General features: G+C 52.2%; 2 protein-coding genes across 2 annotated transcripts; both read right to left on the bottom strand.

Moving 5' to 3' along the window:
• Window positions 1-681: 681 nt before the first annotated feature.
• On the bottom strand, window positions 682-3835 carry Bbln (bublin coiled coil protein). The gene is made up of 2 exons (XM_051166916.1): window positions 3618-3835; window positions 682-1120 (listed from the first exon to the last, which is right to left on the bottom strand). The coding sequence occupies exons 1-2, from the start codon at window positions 3694-3696 to the stop codon at window positions 948-950; spliced, it is 252 nt and encodes an 83-aa protein (XP_051022873.1). The 5' UTR covers window positions 3697-3835; the 3' UTR covers window positions 682-947.
• A 3979-nt stretch (window positions 3836-7814) lies between these two features.
• On the bottom strand, window positions 7815-10615 carry Lcn2 (lipocalin 2). Its single transcript, XM_051166290.1, has 4 exons — window positions 10415-10615; window positions 9838-9974; window positions 8069-8148; window positions 7815-7957 (listed from the first exon to the last, which is right to left on the bottom strand). The coding sequence occupies exons 1-4, from the start codon at window positions 10559-10561 to the stop codon at window positions 7815-7817; spliced, it is 507 nt and encodes a 168-aa protein (XP_051022247.1). The 5' UTR covers window positions 10562-10615.
• Window positions 10616-19461: the final 8846 nt, after the last annotated feature.

Below are 19461 nucleotides of genomic sequence, written 5' to 3'. Positions count from 1 at the left end.
GGCTAAGAAGGACACGGGCGAAAATCCTTATACCTAGTGACCCTAGCAGATGGCCTTGCTCCTACCCCCGAGTTGCAGATGAAAAAAACAGAGGCCTTAGCAGGGTCACATGACTTGCCAATAGTCACAGACTGGCAAACAGCTGGGACTTAACACTAGATGTGAGTTCTGTGCCCTTGTGTTGGTCTCTAACCCGCAGCATCTCACAAAAGCCAAAGTCAGGCATGGAGTTAGGATTAGGGGTGTCCTCGCAGCTCTTAGTTCACCAAGAGGGCAAGGCCCTCTTAACCCAGAGACAGATCAGCAGCGAAGGGGCCCATCCTTAGCTGTGCTGGAAATAAGGCAGCCTGGCTCAGATAGTGCCAGCTGGGAAGACTGAGGCTACAAGTGGAAGGTACTGAGGTTTATCATCAAATCCTAGCAGCAGTCATCTCAGTAAAAGGCCCTAGTGCCCAGAGAGACAGACTGTATCTCAAGTCACACTGGGAGGCAGCTGAAGAGGACAGCACACCACAGAGGGAGAAAGCCCTGACCTCACCCGTGCCCTCTGCATCAGAAATGAAAGGTGGCTAAGAACGGTCCATGACACAGCCCATGGGCCAGGCCAGTCTGTGCCCCATCTGCCTCCAGTGGCTACTGGGGTCCTTATTCCCAGCACAAAGAGAAGAAAGAGTCAGGGAGTGGTGTGGGAGACCTCTTTAATATGGACGCTCGGCCCTAGGTGGAGAGGAAAGGGACCAGGGGCTGGGGAGGCAGAAGTGGGTGTGTTGTAGGAGGACCACGCCTGGCTCGAGGAGGGCAGTGGGGGAACTGGTCCAGGCTGGTTAGACCCACTGCGGGATCTGAAGGCTGGTACCTGAGATGGTGTCCAAGCCAAGTAGGTTCTACCCAGGCCAGATCATGGCCTAAAGAGGCGAGGGTGGGGCCTGGCTGGGGGCTCCCCGCACCTAGGAGCTGGCATCACTGGGGTCCTCCCCAAGCTGTTGCTGGAATTCCAGGCGCGTCTGCCGATTGGACTCCAGCAGCTCCTGGAGGCGGGCATGGAGGTGGTCATTCTTCTCCTCGAGGTGGTCCAGACAAGAGTTGATCTGATCCAACATGGAGTTGATGGCTGCGTACTCTGAGAGGAAGGGAAAAGACAGAGGGAAGGTCTTGTGTCTCCTCAGGGCTGACAGACACACCCCAGTGTCCCCAGCTCTCCCCTGAGAGGGCCTCCGGTGCATCCCCAATCCTTTTTGATTCTTAGTGTAAAAAGTAAGCAGGTACCACAAGAGGAGACGCTTCAGGGAAGTCATCCCTCTCACACCCAGCATCTCAGGCCCTTTGAATATACTGATGGCTCTTCCTGGAATGCATGGCGGGGGGTGGGGTGGGGGTGGGCAGTACTCTTGTCCTTCCCTCTGGGGCGAATACCACTTATACCCTTGGCTGTCACCAAGGGGTGCCCTCTCAAGGTGCCACACCAGATCAGGCTCCTGTCCTGACCCTCCAGCCGCCACCTCTCCACCTTCAGGCACTGCTGTGGTCACTTGGGTGCTGGTCTGCACTCCACCCCCACACTCAACTATAAAGCTCTGGGAGAGGTGACAGGTCTTGTCTTCTCTGCTGTCGCCCCAGTGCCCTCGACGAGGACGACAACAACACACATGAGCATTTAGTGAATGGATGAATGAGTGAAGGAGGCTCTGACTTTCCAGCCCCTGCCTTTGCTCGGCTGTCTACCATCTAGAATCCGTCCACCACAACAACCCTTCCAGGACCAGCTCAGAATACCCCCTCCTCGAGGTCTTCCCCGCCCTCCTTCCTCTACAGCGGCTTCTGACCTGCCTCTTGGCAATGCTGTGTCCCTTAGGACCCAAGATCTGGGTCCGTGCCCACTGCGGGACCCAGTTCTGAGCCAACCCATGACTCAAACACTCAGCTGCCAGCTTGGGAACATAGGGAAGTAGCTGATGGATTTAAGAAAAAGCGCCCTCCACCCTGGGGTGTGTTCTGGGATGAGTGTATATTTGCCTGCGTTTGGAGGATGGGTCCTATGACCTAAAGAAGGCATCTTTTGACAGAGGACAGAGCTTTGAAGGCTGCTGGCTCTTTTTTTGTTGTTGTTTTGTTTTTGTTTTTGAGACAGGGTTTCTCTGTGTAGCCTTGACTGTCCTGGACTCACTCTGTAGTCCAGGGTGGCCTTGAACTCACAGAGATCCACCTGCCTCTGCCTCCCGAGTGCTGGGATTAAAGGCACGCACCACTACCCGGCAGGCTGCTGGCAGCCCAGATAGGGAAACTGGGGCCTAAGAGGGAAGGAACTAGCACAGCTTCCTATAGCCACTTAATGACTGGGCCAAAACTCAGACCTGGAGGTCAGAGACCTTAGGTTTGAGTCTGAAATCTGCTCTGCCCCAGCAACCCCTCATTAAACTGGGGTGGGGGACTGAGGATTACAGACCACTAAGAGCTCAGTTGGGGTCTGGCCACAGCAAGTACTTAATGGAGAGATGTTACGATCCACCCTTCCTGTTCCAGGCTACCAGAAGGGCTGAGAGACGATGTCCCCAGGCTAGGCTCATCTATGTCCAGGGTACTTCCTAGCCATGGCTCCTGTCCTGGGACACATAGCCTGTCCCCACCATCCCAGTGTCATCAGTGCTACACTCCCCACCCCCAACCTCATGATGCTCCTACCATGGTGGCCAGCAGTCACTCACTGCACGTTATCACTGCTCCCCAACACCGCCCACTGTAAGCCTGGTAACCCACCAGGCTGGAGGGCAGCCTTTACTAAGGGCAGAAACCAGATGAGGAAAATATTCTGAACCTGCTGTGACAGTGGATATCTGTGAGTATATGAAAACCTGCGGAACTGTACAGTGTAAATGTGACTACTTACAGCTCAATAAAGCTCTTATAGCAAAACAAAAGCATACCCCATCCTTACTGCACAGTAAGTCCTGCCCCAGGTAAGCACCAGATTTCACTACATGAAGAACAACCCTCTACAGGCACTGAGGACTTTCCGAAGGAACACATGCACTAGACTCTTAGAATCGAGTCCCATTTTCTCTTTAATCCCGACACATCTCAATAGAGACAGTGTGCCCAATATTACAGATGGGAAAACTGAGGTTCCCAAACGTGCAAAAGGGAGTCTGTGGGCTGATACTCCCCTGAGGTCCTACAGTGCTGTGCACCCAACACAGTGCTCAGTATGCAGGTCACATCAGCAATGCCAGGTGGCGGAGGTGCTGACTCAGCACAGTGGGGCGCCCACCCGGTCAACACCTGCAGAGCCAAGCAGGACCCGCCCCCGCCCTTCAGCGAAGAAAGTAATTGAAGCAAATCCCAAACCAACAAGCTTCTCTGAGGCTGCCTCGGTTTCCCTATACGTAACCAGGGCTGGTTAGCGACAGTTCTACGGTACTGCAGCGTCCAGGGATCCGTTTGCTAGTGCTGGCCACTGCCTCCAAGGTGGCTGTGGGGACAACTCTAGAGCCACCCAAGGGCGGGGTGGGACTTCTCTTCAGTGCCTCCCACGCCCCCACATCCTGGCCCGATTCTATATTCCAGGACCATACCCCTGGCAAAGTAAAGGTCGCCTCAACAACTCCCCACCCCCGGGTCACCTGCTTCCCCGAAGCTGTCATTCTCGCCTTCCACGCCCGCATCCACCGGCATGCCTAGGTCCCCGTTGGGGCCTGACATTGCGGGCTCGGGCGGGCGCCACAGAGGCCACGCAAAGATGGAACTCGGCGACCGTCGCGCGGAAAGCCGGCGCTGGGAGGAAGGTGCAAGCAGCTGATGGAACGCCGGGCCGGAAGGGTGGAACGCAGCACTGCACCGGGGTCCGCCCAGAGCCCTGCTCCGAGCCCCGCCCCGAGGCCTCGGCTCGACCACGCCCTTAAACAGGGCCCCGCCCCGTCCGCTCTCAGGCTCCGCCTCCTCTCGCTTCCGAGCCCCGCCCCCCTCCTGCCGGCTGTGACAGTGGAGCGCGCGCTAGAGCCAAGACCATAGAGTTTGGGATTTACTTATATGAAACGCCATCCTGCTGCTTCCGCCCCTCCGCATGGTCAGAGTCAGACAGGCGGTTTCCAAAGCCTTCTGTAGCTTCGAGAACTCTCAGCACCTCTTCTCCTCAGTTACCAGGAATCTACCTTTTCCCCATCTCCCTCTTGTGCTACCACAACCTCTGTCCTATCTTGGCCAATCTTGGCCTCCTCACTTCTCTGAGGGCTTTCAAAAGCCACATGACTTGGATTGGGGAGGAGTGTGAGGCTCTTCTCAAAGACCACCAGGACTGTGCGTCGGGTTCGTAGTACAGAAAGGGCTTGCTGGCCTGGAGAGATGGCTCAGAGGTTAAGAGCACTGACTGCTCTTCCAGAGGTCCTGAGTTCAATTCCCAGCAACCACATGGCGGCTCACGACTATCTATAATGTGATCTGATGCCCTCTTCTGGCCTGCGGGTGTACATGCAAACAGAGCACTGTATTCAGAATAATAAATAAATCTTGAAGAAGAAGAGGGGGAGGAGGGGGAGGAGGAGGAGGAGGAAAAGAAAAGGCTTGCTGTACTCTCCGGTAGGTGCACCTGGGAGCTGTGGGAGGTCTGTGTGCTAAGTGGCCCTACTTGTGGCTATCCATCATGGAAGGCTTCACGCTAAAGTGCCCCAGCAGTCAGTCACACGCCCCACTCCATGTGCGGGGTGGAGGAAAAGGAGGCCTGTCCAGTGTCACCATCTAGGACCAGGACTGTCAACTCACCCTAGAAGAACAACAGTCCAGGGTTGAGCGCAGTGTCAGGGTGGTGTCTCAGGGACGCTCACTTACCAGGACTCCGATGGATTAATGGCCGGGAGACCCCATGGCATCAGCAGCTTGGTGTCACAGTGGCCATTGCAGGGTGCAAGCTGTTCTCAGCCTGGGGGGGCTAAAAAAAAAAAGTAAAGCTGGGCGAGGCAGGGAGCACAACCCTGTGGACACCAGGAAACTAGTGCAAATTTGGGCATCAGGAACTGGAAGAGAATACAAGAAGCTACCGTAACTGCCCGTGTGTTGCAACTTGTTACAATACTGAAGGGAAGCTCTTATCTGCGTTAGCCAGGGAAAGGATAAAGCCCTATTTGTCCCATGAGAGTTGTGACTTGAAGGGCTCAATAGGAGCAAGAGGCTGTGGGAAGCCTACTTCTTGGTCTAACACAAGCAGCTGTATCTGTGCTGGAGAGATGGTTCAGCAGTTAAGAGCAGATAGTGCATTTAGCCCCAGTTCATACCCACCTGTAACGCCAGCTCCAGGGAAATTCAATGTCTCTGGCCTCCTCAGGCACTTAACACATGTGCACATACTTGTACACACACAGACAGACCATTAAGATTTATTTATTAAGTTTATAGTGTTTTGCCTGCATGTAATCCTGCACACCAGATCTCATTACAGATGGTTGGGAGCCACCATGTGATTGCTGGGAATTGAACTCAGGACCTTTGGAAGAGCAGCCAATGCTCTTAACCTATGGGCCATCTCTCCAGCCCCAGACAGACCATTAAAAGTATAAATAAATAAATAAATAAATAAATAAAGCCAGAGGTGGTGGTGGCGGTGGCAGTGCATGCCTTTAATCTCAGCACTCGGGAGGCAAAGGCAGGTGGTTATCTATGAGTTCAAGGCCAGCCTGGTGTATGGAACTAGAACCAGAATAGCCAAGGCCACACAAAGAAAACCTATCTAAAAAAAAAAAAAAAAAACCCAAGAAATAAATAGGTAGGTGATAATAATAAAGAATTATATTTGTTTATAATATATAAATATATATAATAATATATAAATAATATATATTAATATAATAATAAATAAATATAAAAATAAGAGCTGGAGAGTTGGCTCAGTAGTTAAGAACACTGTCCTGAAGGACCAGGGTAATTCCCAGCACCCACATGGTGCCTCATAACTGTCTGTAACTTCAGCTCCAAGTGAACCAACTCCTTCTGGCTGTCCTAGGAACTGCATGTATGTGATCCGCACCCATACAAAGAGAGGTGAAACATCCATATAAATTGAATAAATAGAAATAAATAGGAATCTGGGGGTGGGGGCACACGCCTTTAACCCCAGCACTCAGGAGGCAGAGAAAGGCCCCCGTGTGCCCACCTACCCTGGTCACAGACTCCCACTGATCACAGGATCTGGGAGTGGGGCAAGCAACATTGAGGTCATGTCCCCTCCAGGCTCTTCCCAGTCCTAGAGGGGTTACTGCTTTGGGGCCTGTGATAGGTGGCCAAGTGCAAGCCAGCCATTGGAGGCAAGGGCGCAGAGAAGCTTGTGCTGCTCCCGTGGTGAGCCCAGGGTTTGAACCCTCAGCAGGTGTGGTACTTGTTTTGTATAGGAGGGACTCGGGGCAGGTGGTGGGCATGATGGTAGAGCTGGAGGGGAGGCTGACTGGGACTTTCTCTTCCCCGGGCTTTCTCTCTGCGGCTCCACCATCACGCTGCAATGATACTGGAGTGAGCCCACCCTTGGCCCTTCCGCTCCTCACTGTTATGGGGTTAAAGCAACACAGACTCAGAGAACTGCGGGCAGGTATTTATTTAGCAGACAAGGGAGCTCCATCAGCGGGGCAGCTTCGGGACAGGTGGATGGGCAGTTCCTGCCCAAATAAGAAGACAGAGCTGGTGCTATCGTGGCGGGTGGGGCAGCCAGGTGTTCCTCTGGCGACAGGGAAGATGGGGTGGGCGGTCAGACAGGAGGCACCTGAGAAATGACTGTTAAATGGAGACACCACAATTCAAGAAAGGAATAAAGAAAAGCTGGAAACCTCAGTCCACTGTCTCCTGGCCCCCCATCAGGCCCCTGCCCATCACAGTCCAACACACTCACCGTCTGTTCAGTTGTCAATGCATTGGTCTGTAAGAGAGAAAAGTTCATCAGAACAGAGGGCAGGGGCAAGCATGTGTATGCTCTCTGGCTGGCAGATGCCTGCGGCTTCTTTCAGGGTTGGCACAGCCTAGGGACAGTGTTGAGAGAAAGGCCTAAAGGGTTGCTGTGTAGGGTAGGGGTGTGAGGTCCATGTCGGCTCATATACCCAGGTTTTCTGCCTGTCCACCTGCTAAGCCTCGGTAGCCTCTCAGCTGGTGGCTCTGTGTGGCCTGGCTGGAGCTTCCTGCCCAAGTCACTCGAAAGCAAGGTGTCTCCCAAGTTATGGGATGGGGCGAGGCTCAAGTCAGCAAGGTTCAGGGTTTGGAGAGGAAATAGCCTTCAACGGTGGGAGGAGGCAGCTTGGAGCAGCAAGGCTGAGGGAGCGTGGACATGGGCCTGGAATCGCCATCTGAGCATGCCCTGGGTCAACTGCCAGAAGGAAAACTGAAAGCTGAGATCCCTAAGGGCTCCCTAGAACTTGGGGTGTCACAGGGTCTCCCGAACATCAAAGTGGATCCCAATGACTAAGGCAGGGGGTTGAGTCTTCCCTTTTTCTGGTGGAGTGGGTATCAGTCTGGATGGTCCCCACACCCCCACATGCCCACATCCCCACATCCCCACATGCCCTCCCCTTCTCCCTAACTGGCCATTACCGTTAGGGACCGAGAAGATGACTTGGTTATCTGTGAGGCCCAGAGACGTGGCAAAGCGGACAAATTGATCCTTCAGTTCAGAGGACAGTTTCTTGGTTCTTCCTGGAAACAAGATTGCCAGAGAGTAGCCACAGGACACCCTAAGTATCACTGAACTAGCAAATAGGGTCCCAGGCTTGTTTTCTGCAGACCTCTCCTTGAAGGGGTTGGGAGCTGAGACCTTGAGACCCCAATCCTGAGTATAACTTGAATGTGAGTCCCTAAGGGTCAGGTGAGAACTCACCGTACAGGGTAATTTTGAAGTATTGCTTGTTTTCAGAAGTCTTCTGGAAAAATACCATAGCAAACTGGTTGTAGTCGGTAGTGGCCACTCGTACAGTGTAACTTTGTAACCCAGGGTAACCTGAAAGCATGAAGAATAGGGATGGGTCTACCCAAGCTGAGAGAAAGGAGAGTTGTCTCCATCACGAAATGTGGGTGGAAGGACAAGGATCCCACCCGACTCAGGACTCACGCTGCATGTTTCCCAGGGTGAACTGGCCAGGCTTGGAGCTTGGAACAAAAGTTCTGGTCCAGTAGTCACAGTCCTGGCCCCTGTGGGAGAGACAGGAGTGAGCAAGGATGTGCATGGCACAGGCTGGAATGCCCTTTGGATTCTGGGGTCCCCCAACGCCTGTCCAATCCAAACCCGGCAGGAGGCCCCTCCCACCCATCTTAGATACACTTGGGCCTTCCCCCTCTGAGTTTGCCCTGCCTCACCCTGCTGAGACCCTTTCCCAGCACACACTGTCCCCACTCCTGGTGCCTTTCCTGGGTGGCCTCCCCTATTCACCCATAATCCGGGCCCCAAACAGTACCCCTGTTCTTTTTTCTCTGCTCCCTCTCTCGCACCTCTCTTGGCAGTTAATTCTGAGCTGCCAGCCTGCTCTAAGCTAAGCACTATGCTCCTAGCCCTCAGGCCAAATGTGACCTTTCCCCAAGTCCCACTCAGTCCCCTGGACCCTATAGCTGAGCTCTCCGCACCTGCCTTTCATCTACACTTTGCTCCTCAGATCTTTTGTTGTTGTTGTTTTTCGAGACAGGGTTTCTCTGTGTAGCCTTGGCTATCCGGGACTCGCTTTGTAGACCAGGCTGGCCTCGAACTCACAGAGATCGCCTCCTGAGTGCTGGGATTAAAGGCGTGTGCCACCACGCCCGGCCCGCTCCTCAGATCTTTTGCTCCAACCCCAGCTTACCCAGTTGTTAGAGTCAATACCATACTGCACATGGTGGGCCCTGGCTCCTCCCTCCAGACCCTAGCCCTACTACTGTCATCTCCCCAGTTGACTGCCTGACCTTCCCACTCTTGTGGCACCCTCTCCCATCCTCCCTTGCTCCAACTGAGCCAAGATTGTCCTTGCTGGAGCCCCAGACCAAGCCTTGGCATAAGGCAATGTGACCTAGAAACTGTTCTACTCACACCCGGTTGCCCATCAACCCTTGCTTGGGTGGCCATGCCAATGGCTTTACTGCATCGTAAAGGCACAGCATCTGACACAGCCCCCCCACCCCACCCCACCCCACCCCACTTCTGTTGTGCACACTTCTGCCTCTCAGGGAGGCAGAGGCAGTAAGTTTGAGGCCAGCCTGGTCTACAAAGCGAGTCCAGAGCAGCCAAGGCTACTTAGAGAAACCCTGTCTCAAAACAAACAAACAACACAATTATTATCGGTGTTGGGGATTTAGCTCAGTGGTAGAGCACCAGCCTTGCAAGTGCAGAGCCCTGGTTTTGGTCTGTGATGTGTAGTGCTGCACTTGAGTAAAGGTGCTTGTGGAGGTCAGAAGAGGGTGTTGGATCTTTAGGAACTGGGGTTACAGACAGTTGTGAGCTGCCATGTGGGTGCTGGGAATCAAACCAGGGTACTCTACAAGAGCAGCTGGTTCTCCTAAACGGCCGAGCCATCTCCCCAGCCCCTCCATCTTATTTTTGAAACAAGATCGCTCACTGACCCTGGAACTCGAAGACTGGATTAGACTGGTTGTCAAGCAAGTCCCAGGGATCCTGACTCCACCTCCCCAGGGCTGGGATGCCACACCCAGCTTCTCAGTGTTGATTCTGGGACTGGAACTCAGAATCTCAAGCTGACGTGGCTTGCACTCAGTGGACCGAGCAGCGCCCCAGCCTTTCCCCTCTTGATTTCTATACACTGTGTGCCCAATTCCTCTTTGGCAGAAGACAGGATTGGGGGGGGGTGGTGGGGGGAAGTAAAGAGAAAGAAATGTCCTTGGGTAACAGGGCTTCACCTGATCAGGATGGAGGTGACGTTGTAGCTATTGTCCCTTTGTAGGTCGTAGGTGGTGGTGTACATCATAAATTGGCTGCCTTCTTTTTTCTGGATCGCATTGCCTGCCAGGCCCACAACATACCATCTCCCCTGGAACTAATGACAGAGGCTGGTGACAGATGGGGCCAGGAATGGCCTCACAGGCTGCTCTTCCTGCCCTGTCCCTGTTGGTACCCCCAGGCACCCCAGCTGGAGGGCAGCAGGGTCCCAGGCTCACTCTGTCTAGAGATACTGGCAGGAGTCCTGGGGTTGCTGTACCTCCATTTCCTCTTCAAGGGATTCCCTGCCTTACCTAAACAGTGGAGACTGTAGGAGAGGAGACAACCCTGTGAAGATCTGTCAGAGTGGCTTTGGGAGTGGACAAAGGTGTGGCACACAGGGTGACGGCCGGCTGAAGCCTAGGCTCCACACTCCTGGAATCCTAGCCATCCTAGCTACCCCTACCTAGCCCACCAAACCTTTGGCTTCTCCTCCCTTCTGCCCCCCCCTCACCGTTTCTCCTTGCCCCTCCCACAGCTGCCCTTTCAGGCCCCTACCTGATCATTCTGAAAGTTTGGCTGCAGGGGAACCCTGCTCAGATTCGGGGCAGGGACCAAGTTCTCAGTTGAGATCCAGGCCTGGCTCTGCCAGACTCCAAGCAGGAAAATGCCCAGACAGAGGACCCTCGGAGCCATAGGTTTCATCAGTTACGGGATCCGATACGTAGAGGAGGAAGAGGAGAGAGTGAGGAGGACGTCCCAGGGGCACGCTTTATGGGCCACCTGACTGCCAGCCCCCCCTCCCGGGAGGGGGGGGGGGAATCCATCATTTACCAAGTCCAGGAAGCGTGAGGCAATTGTCAGCACATCCTGTTGAAATACTTGGCAAGATTTCTGTCCTTATCTCCCCCAGGTCGGGATTGTGCAAGGTTGAGCCGCTACAGGAAGGGCTGCAGGGGAGGCAAGGACAGGAGGGACATTCCCAGAGCTCCCGATTCTGGCAGGCACTAGGGGACTGCCCGTGGGTCAGCAGCTGAGATCTGGACAGTGTCCCCACCCCACCCCACACCCATGACCCCACCAAGAGTCCTAGCTCATCAGAAAGTCAAGATGGTGTTGCGTGATAAAGGTCCGACTCTGTACGCAACTGAGGGAAACCAAAAAGGTCCCATTATACCAGACCCTGTGCAGTTTCCTTGTTTAAGGAAGGGCAGGGCAGCGAGCATAAATGACCCAGAAAGGAAGAATAGGACACACTGTTCCAAGCCTGCCAAGCTCACACTTGGTCTTGGCACAGGGTGAGGTATCCAAAAGACTTGCCTGGGTGTGGCCAATACCTTGCACCCTTTCGCTTTCTCATGACCCCACTGCCATGTACAGGAGCAGACAGGGCAGCAACTGAACTCTCAGGGACCCCACCCCGAGCCCACCTCCTGTACCGCACAGTCCTTGCGTATGTCTAAGGTTCATGGTGCCAACTTACCATGGAGGATAGGGGGATCATGTGAGGCAAACACCAGCCCCCTGGGGAAAGTGGGTGTGCGGGGGATGGCTCCACACTGCCCTATGTGTTCCGGCTATTTTGGATCAGAAGGCAGGGTTCCACCTTGTCCTTAAGAAGTCATCTTCTCAGCCGGGCATGGTGACGCATGCCTTTAATCCCACCACTTGGGAGGCAGAGGCAGGTGGATCCGATCTTTATGAGTTCGAGGCCAGCCTTGTCTACAAAGTGACCCTGTCTCAAAAAACCAAAAAAGGGGGCTGGAGAGGTGGCTCAGAGGTTAAGAGCATTGTCTGCTCTTCCAGAGGCCCTGAGTTCAATTCTCAGCAACCACATGGTGGCTCACAACCATCTAGAATGAGATCTGGTACCTTCTTCTGGCCTGTAGCTGTACACTGTATACATAATAAATAAAAAATTCTTTAAAAAAAAAAAAAGAAAAGAAGGGCTGGAGAGATGGCTCAGTGGTTAAGAGCGCTGCCTGCTCTTCCAAAGGTCCTGAGTTCAATTCCCAGCAACCACATGGTGGCTCACAAACCATCTGTAATGTTATTTGGTGCCCTCTTCTGGTGTGCAGGTGTACATGCAGGCAGAACACCGTGTACATAATAATAATAAATAAATATTTAAAAAAAAAAAAACAAAGAAAAAAAAAAGAAAAGAAATCATCTTCCCTGGAGAAGACATCCCTCTGTCCTTGGCCATAGCCTTGTGCAGAGGAAACTTGCCTCAGTGGTCTCCCTCCCGGCTGATTCCAGCCTTGTCCTGGAGGAAGCCATTTCCTCACTGGGCTTGGCCAGCATCCATGGAAGGTAGTGATGGATCCCAGGGACTATATTGTGTGCCCCATCCTCCAGATGACCTACTGAGCTGCATCTAGACATCTAACCTAGGCTAGACCAAGGTCCTCTGGCCCTGCACAGGACCAAAGGGCTCAATGATCTACCTACTTATGCCCCTGGCCTCCCACCTCCCCTCTGCTACCTGAGGCCTGAGGGAAAGAGCCTACACATACACACACACACCTAGGATACAGTCTCTCACACAGACAAACACACACACACACACACACCTAGGATGCAGTCTCACACACACACCCCTAGGATGCAGAGTCACACACACACCCCTAGGATGCAGACTCACACACACACGCCTAGGATGTAACCTTACCAACACACACACACACACACACACACACACACACACACACACACACACCCCTAGGATGCAGTCACACACACACACACACACACACACACACACAGACACACACACACCCCTAGGATGCAGCCTCACCCTCCCACATACATATCTAGGATGCATCCCTCCCACCCTCACCCCCTAACCCCACACCCTTACCCCCCCACAACCCTCACTCTCCCACCCACCTCCACCCCCAGCAGAGAGACTACTGTCCTAGAATCTGTCCCCTCAGGCCCCTGGATGATGAAAGAACAGGAAGTGAAGCTGAGCCAAGCTATGGGGACAATGTGGCCATCACAGCCTGTCACTCTTGAGGTGCCAGAGGCCTCCCTGCCTGTCCAGCCCCTTCTAGCTCAATCCTAGGGGGATCTGTCTACCCTCTGTGATCTTTTTTTTTTTTTCCCTCTGTGATCTTAAAAGGTGTCCACCAGCTAGGGATGTAGCTCAGTAGTGGATGGCTTGCTTAGCATGTGGGAGGCCCCAGGTTCTGTCTCCAACAGCATACACACAAAATAGGCTTTCCAATTTACTAAACACATTAGTTTAAAAGGTATCGTTGAGAGCCGAGTGTGGTGGCGCACTTTAATGCCAGCACTTGGGAGGCAGAGGCAGGCGCATCGCTGTGAGTTCAAGGCCAGCCTGGTCTACAAAGTGAGTCCAGGACAGCCAAGGCTACACAGAGAAACCCTGTCTTGAAAAACAGAAAAAAGAAAAATAAATAAATAAATAAATAAAGGTATCCTTGAGAGCCAGGTGTGGTGTCTCTCACTTTTAATCCCAACACTTAGCAGAGGCAAAGGATCTCTCTGAACTCAAGTCCAGGCCAGCCTAGTCTACATTGGGAGTTTGAGGCAAGCAAGTGAAGGCTGCATTACAAGACCTTTGTCTTAAAACAAACAAACTAATATATAAGTTAAAGGTACCCTTGAGTCTTTGATGACTATTGGGTGTCTGGGAGATTGGTATAGACAGAGACCCCAAGAATTTTTGGTCAGGAAAGACAGAGCCCAGAATCTCAGAGGAGCTGGTCAGGGAAATATTCTAGATTCTGAAAATCAAGGTGGTGAGTGACCAACGGGCTCTAGAGTATGAACTGGGGCAGAGAGCTGGGTCCTAAAAACAAATAGGTCAGAAGTGAGGTGGAAGGGGAGATGGCCTAGCCCAGGCTCCTGGGTGCCCCAGGTACAAGGCATGCTCTGTCGACTCCTGCTGTGTGTACCTTCCCTGGGATTCTGCTAGGTCTCTCCTGACAACTCCCCACCCCCAAACATGATCCCATGTAGCCCAGGCTGGCCTGGGCCTCTCTATATAGCCAAAGATGACTTTGAACTTCTCATCCTCCTGCCTCCACCTCTCACCCAGTCTCTCCTTCCTTCCTTCCTTTTTTTCCTCCTGCTTCTACCTCTGCACTGTTGGCACAGGTCACCGACCACCTTATTTATTTATTTATTTATTTATTTTGATATCAGGTCTACTTGTGTAGTCTTGGGTGACACTGAACTTAGTACCACCATGTCTGGTTCACACTCGGATTTTCTGTGGTCATAAACCCAGAGAACACTGGCTGCTCTGCAACCCTCACCCAGGTCTAACCCCAGGCAATTGCATCTCAGGAATCCAGTCAGACACCCTGATCTGGTCTCCAGAAGCCTGGCGAGGGGCGGGGGGGGTTGGGGGGAGTAGGGGAGGCCGGTACTAATGCAGCCCCACCCTCCAGCCTGGGCCTCAGGCCTGCTTGCAGAATGCGGGACTAAGAAGCAGGCTTCTCGATGCATGTCCGGGATTTCACTGTTTCTGCCATGCATGGAACTATGGACCAAAAGGAACGAGATGTGATCATGAGAGAGTTCTGGTCTGATCTAGCAGAGTATTGACTACCACTGACCTGTTGGCCAGAAGCCTTGATGTGCAGCAGGTCACTTTAGTCATCAATTATGACCTTCCCACCAACAGGGAAAACTACATCCACAGAATCGGTCGAGGTGGTCGGTTTAGCCGTAAGGGTGTGGCTATTAATTAACATGGTGACAGACAGAAGAAGACAAGAGGACTCTTGGAGACATTGAGACTTTCTACAACACCTCCATTGAAGAGATGGGTGGAGGGTTATTTACAGGAATATGGGCAACTTACTAATGGTTACACAACTGAAGAAAATCTCTGTCTGTCTGTCTGTCTGTCTGTCTGTCTGTCTGTCTGTCTCTCTCTCTCTCTCTCACTTTTACTTCTTTATTTATTTAGAGACAGCGTCTCACATAGCCTAGACTGGCCTTGAACTGACTATGTAGCTAAGGGTGACCCTGAACTTCTGTTTATTTTATTTATTTGGGGTTTTTCTTGTTGCTTTGTTTTGGTTTTTGGGTTTTGGTTTTTGGAGACAAGGTTTCTCTGTGTAGTCTTGGCTGTTCTGGACTTGCTTTGGCTGGCCTCGAACTTACATCAATCCTCCTGCCTCTGCTTCCCAAGTGCTGGGATTAAAGGCATGAATCACCATGCCCAGCTTACTTGGTAGTTTTGAGCCAAGATCTCACTATGTAACCCTAGCTGTCCTGAGACTCACTATGTAGACCAGGCTGTCCTCGAACTCAACGGCGATCCACCTGCCTCTGCCTCCTAAGTGCTGGGATTAAAGGTGTTCACCACTACATCCAGCAAGAAAATAGCTCTTAAGCTGGGCATAGCAAGACCCTGTCAAAGAAGAAGGAGGAGGAGGAAGAGGGGGAGGAGATGTGTATTTCCTCTCTTAGCAACCATCACCTGCCCATAGATCCTTGTGATCCTGTCTGAGAAAGCCAACATGACTAAAGGTGAGGGAACTGGAGGCCGCAGCTCTGGGCAGGGTCTGTAGCAAGCACCGGGCATCCAGGAGGCAGTGGGTGGCTACTGAGCTCAGCTGGGCAGAATGGTTCTGCCTGGCAGGGTGCTGGTACTAGATAAGACACCTGCCCCTAGCACCCCAAGTTGCACAGGGGAGGGGCATGTCCCGGGCAGCCATTCCTTGGCCCCACACTTCAGTTCCCTGCGTCCCCTAAAATGTCGCTTCTTTCTTGTACCCTGACAGCTCAGGACAGGTCAGGAAAATGTGCAGCCCAGGAGGCAGGAGAGTGGCTGGAATGGTCGAAGACTAGGTGTCTGAAAGCACGTCTCAAACTCCAGAACCATGGCAACAAGGCTACTACCTGTAGGACCCTGGATGCTCTGAGAGGACCGAGACCATTCATCCCAGTGCTGTCAGTGGCTGAGCCCTGCCCTAGGAGAAGAGGCACAGTTGAGCCTATGACAGGCAGAGAGGACAGGGCAGGTTTTATGGCGCCAGTGTGTCTACCTTTACATAGGGCTGGCCTGAGCCAGTGGAGATGGGCGACAGACAGGACAGGCGGCTCAAGGAACAGAGTAGAGCCATGTTGACAAGGGCCCTCAAGATCTTGGCCTTGGCCTGGCTACTGTCCTCCTGGTGTCCTTCTCAGGAAACCATACCAGGAGAGAGGAGTGAGTTCCTGGGGACGGGGCTTACGCCAGAGTGACTACCATCCCTAGGGCTTTCAGAACACCTCTCAGGACAAAACTTTCTGTGTTGGTGTGATGGACAGACAGAGGACATAGGACTGGGTACCTCACTCCGGATCCACAGTCCCTCAGGCCTCCCAGGTGCTCTTCTTGAGACACTCAGTCTTAGACAGCCGAAGGCAGCACCCTAGGTCCCCTCCAGACACCATTGGGTCCCCTTGTTCCCTGCTACCGCCCCATACTTCTGGGTTCCCAAGACTGAGTCCACTTCCTCCCCACTTGTTGCAGGCTCCTGTGTTGGTCCATGTCTTCCTCCATCTGTAGGTCTGGTGTTGGCCACATTCAGTCTTCTCTCAAGAGCAAAGTTTTCTAACTGTATTTCCTGCCAATGGCTTCCGCAATTGGGAAAGGTTGAGAATTTCCCAAATCACCGTATTACAACAGATTACCACATTTATTGGCTTAGAATCACGTCTTCCAGAATTCAGAAGTCCGAAATCAGAAGCGTAGTGTGTACAGGGCTAGGAAGGTGGCTCTGTGGGTAATGCGCTGGTTGCGTAAGTTATGAGGGGCTGAGGTCAAATCCCTAGACGCCGGATGTGGCACCATGTGCCTGTAGTTCCAGTGTTCCTGTGGTGAGATGCGAGGTGGAGACCGGATAAACCTCAGAAGCTCATGGGCATGCCAGCCTGCCGTAAGCAACGAAGATCTCCTCAAACAAGGTGGGGGGTGGGGACCGACTCCCAGGGTGTCCCCCGACCTCCCCAAGTGTGTGTGTACTGACATTCTCACACACACGCACACAGACACACACACCCACACACACACCTCACACATATGCATTTGTACACAAACTAAACTAAAATAAAACAGAATAGCTGAGCACCTTTAATCCCAGCACTCCGGAGGCCGAGGCAAGAAGATAGCCATACCTGGGCTGCACAGTAAATTCTAACATAGTGTGGATTATAGCGTGGGGCCCTGTATTTTAAAAAAAGAGAGAGACAGGAGGTAGGCAAGGTGGCTCACTGTTGGCTCTAATCTTGATATCCTGAGCTCTGTCCCTGGAACCTTCATGGTAGAAGGAGAGAGCCAACTTCCAAAGTTATCCTCTGATTTTCTTTTATTTTCTTTTTTCTTTCTTATTTTTGTTTTTGTTGTTGGTTTGGTTTGGTTTTTCGAAACAGGGTTTCTCTGTGTAGCCTTGGCTGTCCTGGACTCACTTTGTAGACCAGGCTGGCCTCGAACTCACAGCGACCCACCTGCTTCTGCCTCCCGAGTGCTGGAATTAAAGGCGTGTGCCACCACGCCCAGCATTATCCTCTGATTTTCACACAGCGTGTGTGGCCTCCCTTCACACACCTGCACACACACGCACACACACACAATAAATAAATACATACTCCTTTGTTTTGCTTAGGTTTTTCTTTTTTCTTTCTCCTTCCATGGGTCCAAGAATTATCTGTGTCTAGCATCCTCCATTGTCACCTGCCTGGGGTCCCATCACCATCTTCTATGGTGTGGCCTTTCCTAATCTCCTTGTAGCCACGACAGTTCATTTCTATTAACAAAATATTGCAGTTAGCCGGGCGTGGTGGTACACGCCTTTAATCCCAGCACTCGGGAGGCAGAGGCAGGCGGATCGCTGTGAGTTTGAGGCCAGCCTGGTCTACAAAGTGAGTCCAGGATGGCCAAGGCTACACAGAGAAACCCTGTCTCAAAAAACCAAAAAAAAAAAAAAAAAAAAAAAAACCAAAAAAAAAAAAAATATATATATATATATATATATATATATATATATATGTTGCACAGTTTAAAGGATGGAAGGCTCATGGTGTCTCACAGTGCCAGCCCATTACAGCAAGGCAGGTGCACTGTGGAGCTCATAGCAGCCTCAAGAAGGGTTGGAGGCCAGTAACAGTGGAAGGCAGAGAGCAGAGTAGAAACCAGGGGCTCGGGACAAATTTCCGAGCAAGGTCTGCCTTAGACTTTTTTTTTTTTTTTTTCCGAGACAGGATCTCTCTGTGTTGGTCTTGCCTGTCCTGGACTTGCTTTGTAAACCAGGTTGGCCTCAAACTCACAGTGATCTGCCTGCCTCTGCCTCCCGAGTGCTGGGATTAAAGATGCGCCTTAGACTTTTTCTGAGCATCTGTGGACTCTAGCCCACAGCTCCAAGGTCATACAAGCCATTCCCCTCTCAAGTGCAGATCAAGTCCCACCCTATCCTCACAGTGTGCTGAGCACGTTAGCCACCCAGAGGCCTCTGCCTGCTATTTGGGACTCTGAGGATCTTCCCACACCTGAGTTTCTGTCCCTCTAGCTGTAAATTGTCCCTCCCAGGAGCTAGGGTGGGTCTGGAGAAGGCCCTTCCTTACCTACTTCTGTAGCCCTTATGGCTTAGAGCTGTAGGCTAGAGTCAGACTGTTTGCCCCAAGGTTGGGGTCCATCTCCTGGGGCCAGTAGATGTCAAAGAGAACCCATTTGAAAAGCAGTCCAAGCTAAACATCAGACTGCACTTTGAGGAGCCCTTCCTCCCCTGAACACACCAAACCAGGAAGCAACAGACTCCTAAGGACCTGTGGGACTCACAATCCACAGGGACATTTTTAGCTTTAACTGTGCATGTGTGTGAAAGGCTTCATATAGCCTGCAATTCCGCACTTAGGAGGTCCGAAAAGGTAGACTGATCCAGGCCATGGGCTATAAAGTGAGACCTCATCCAAAAGCAAAATAAAACCAAGGCTGGAGTGATGACTCAGTGGTTCAGAGTGCTTGCTGCTCTTGCAAAGGACTGGGTTTGGTTCCCAGCACCCACACGGCAGCTCACAGCTGTCTGTAAGGTAGTTTCCAAGAGATCTGATAGGCTCCTCAGGCATGTACAGGCATGCAATGCATATAACACACACACACACACACACACACACACACACACACACACACACACACACACACACACACACGATTAAAAATAAAAATAAGGGCTTGGAGAGATGGCTCAGCAGTTAAGAAACACTCTTTGATTCCTAACCCCACCATGGTGGCGCTCACAGCTCCCTGTAACTCCAGTTTCAGGGGATCACACTCCCTCTTCTGGCCTACGCAGGTACTGCGTGTACATGGTACACACTTAGATGCAGGCGAAACCACCCATACACATAACATAAAAAGATACAGAACTGGCCAAGCGTATGGTGCACGCCTTTAATCTCAGCATTCAGATCTCTATGAGTTCGAGGCCAGCCTTGTCTACAAAGAGAGTCCAGGACAGCCAGGGCTACACAGAGAAACCCTGTCTTGAAAAACAAAAAAACAAACAAAGGAAAGATCTGGCTGGTTTTGGTTGTTTGTTTTTGTTTTTCGAGACAGGGTTTCTCTGTGTAACCTTGGCTGTCCT

This window comes from Acomys russatus, chromosome 24, assembly GCF_903995435.1.
Source record: "Acomys russatus chromosome 24, mAcoRus1.1, whole genome shotgun sequence".
Classification (NCBI taxonomy): Eukaryota; Metazoa; Chordata; class Mammalia; order Rodentia; family Muridae; genus Acomys; species Acomys russatus.
Note: the sequence above shows the minus strand (reverse complement) of the source record. Positions and strands in the feature narration are given on the sequence as shown.

Excerpts from the sequence above, each read along its gene's own strand:
- Bbln (XM_051166916.1), bottom strand. The coding sequence starts at position 3,696 with ATGTCAGGCCCCAACGGGGACCTAGGCATGCCGGTGGATGCGGGCGTG. Across the intron at positions 1,121-3,617 it reads TGACAGCTTCGGGGAAGCAG|AGTACGCAGCCATCAACTCC; the intron begins GTGACCCGGGGG and ends CCTTCCTCTCAG.
- Lcn2 (XM_051166290.1), bottom strand. The coding sequence starts at position 10,561 with ATGAAACCTATGGCTCCGAGGGTCCTCTGTCTGGGCATTTTCCTGCTT. Across the intron at positions 9,975-10,414 it reads CAAACTTTCAGAATGATCAG|TTCCAGGGGAGATGGTATGT; the intron begins GTAGGGGCCTGA and ends CTCTGTCATTAG. Across the intron at positions 7,958-8,068 it reads CACCCTGGGAAACATGCAGC|GTTACCCTGGGTTACAAAGT; the intron begins GTGAGTCCTGAG and ends TCATGCTTTCAG.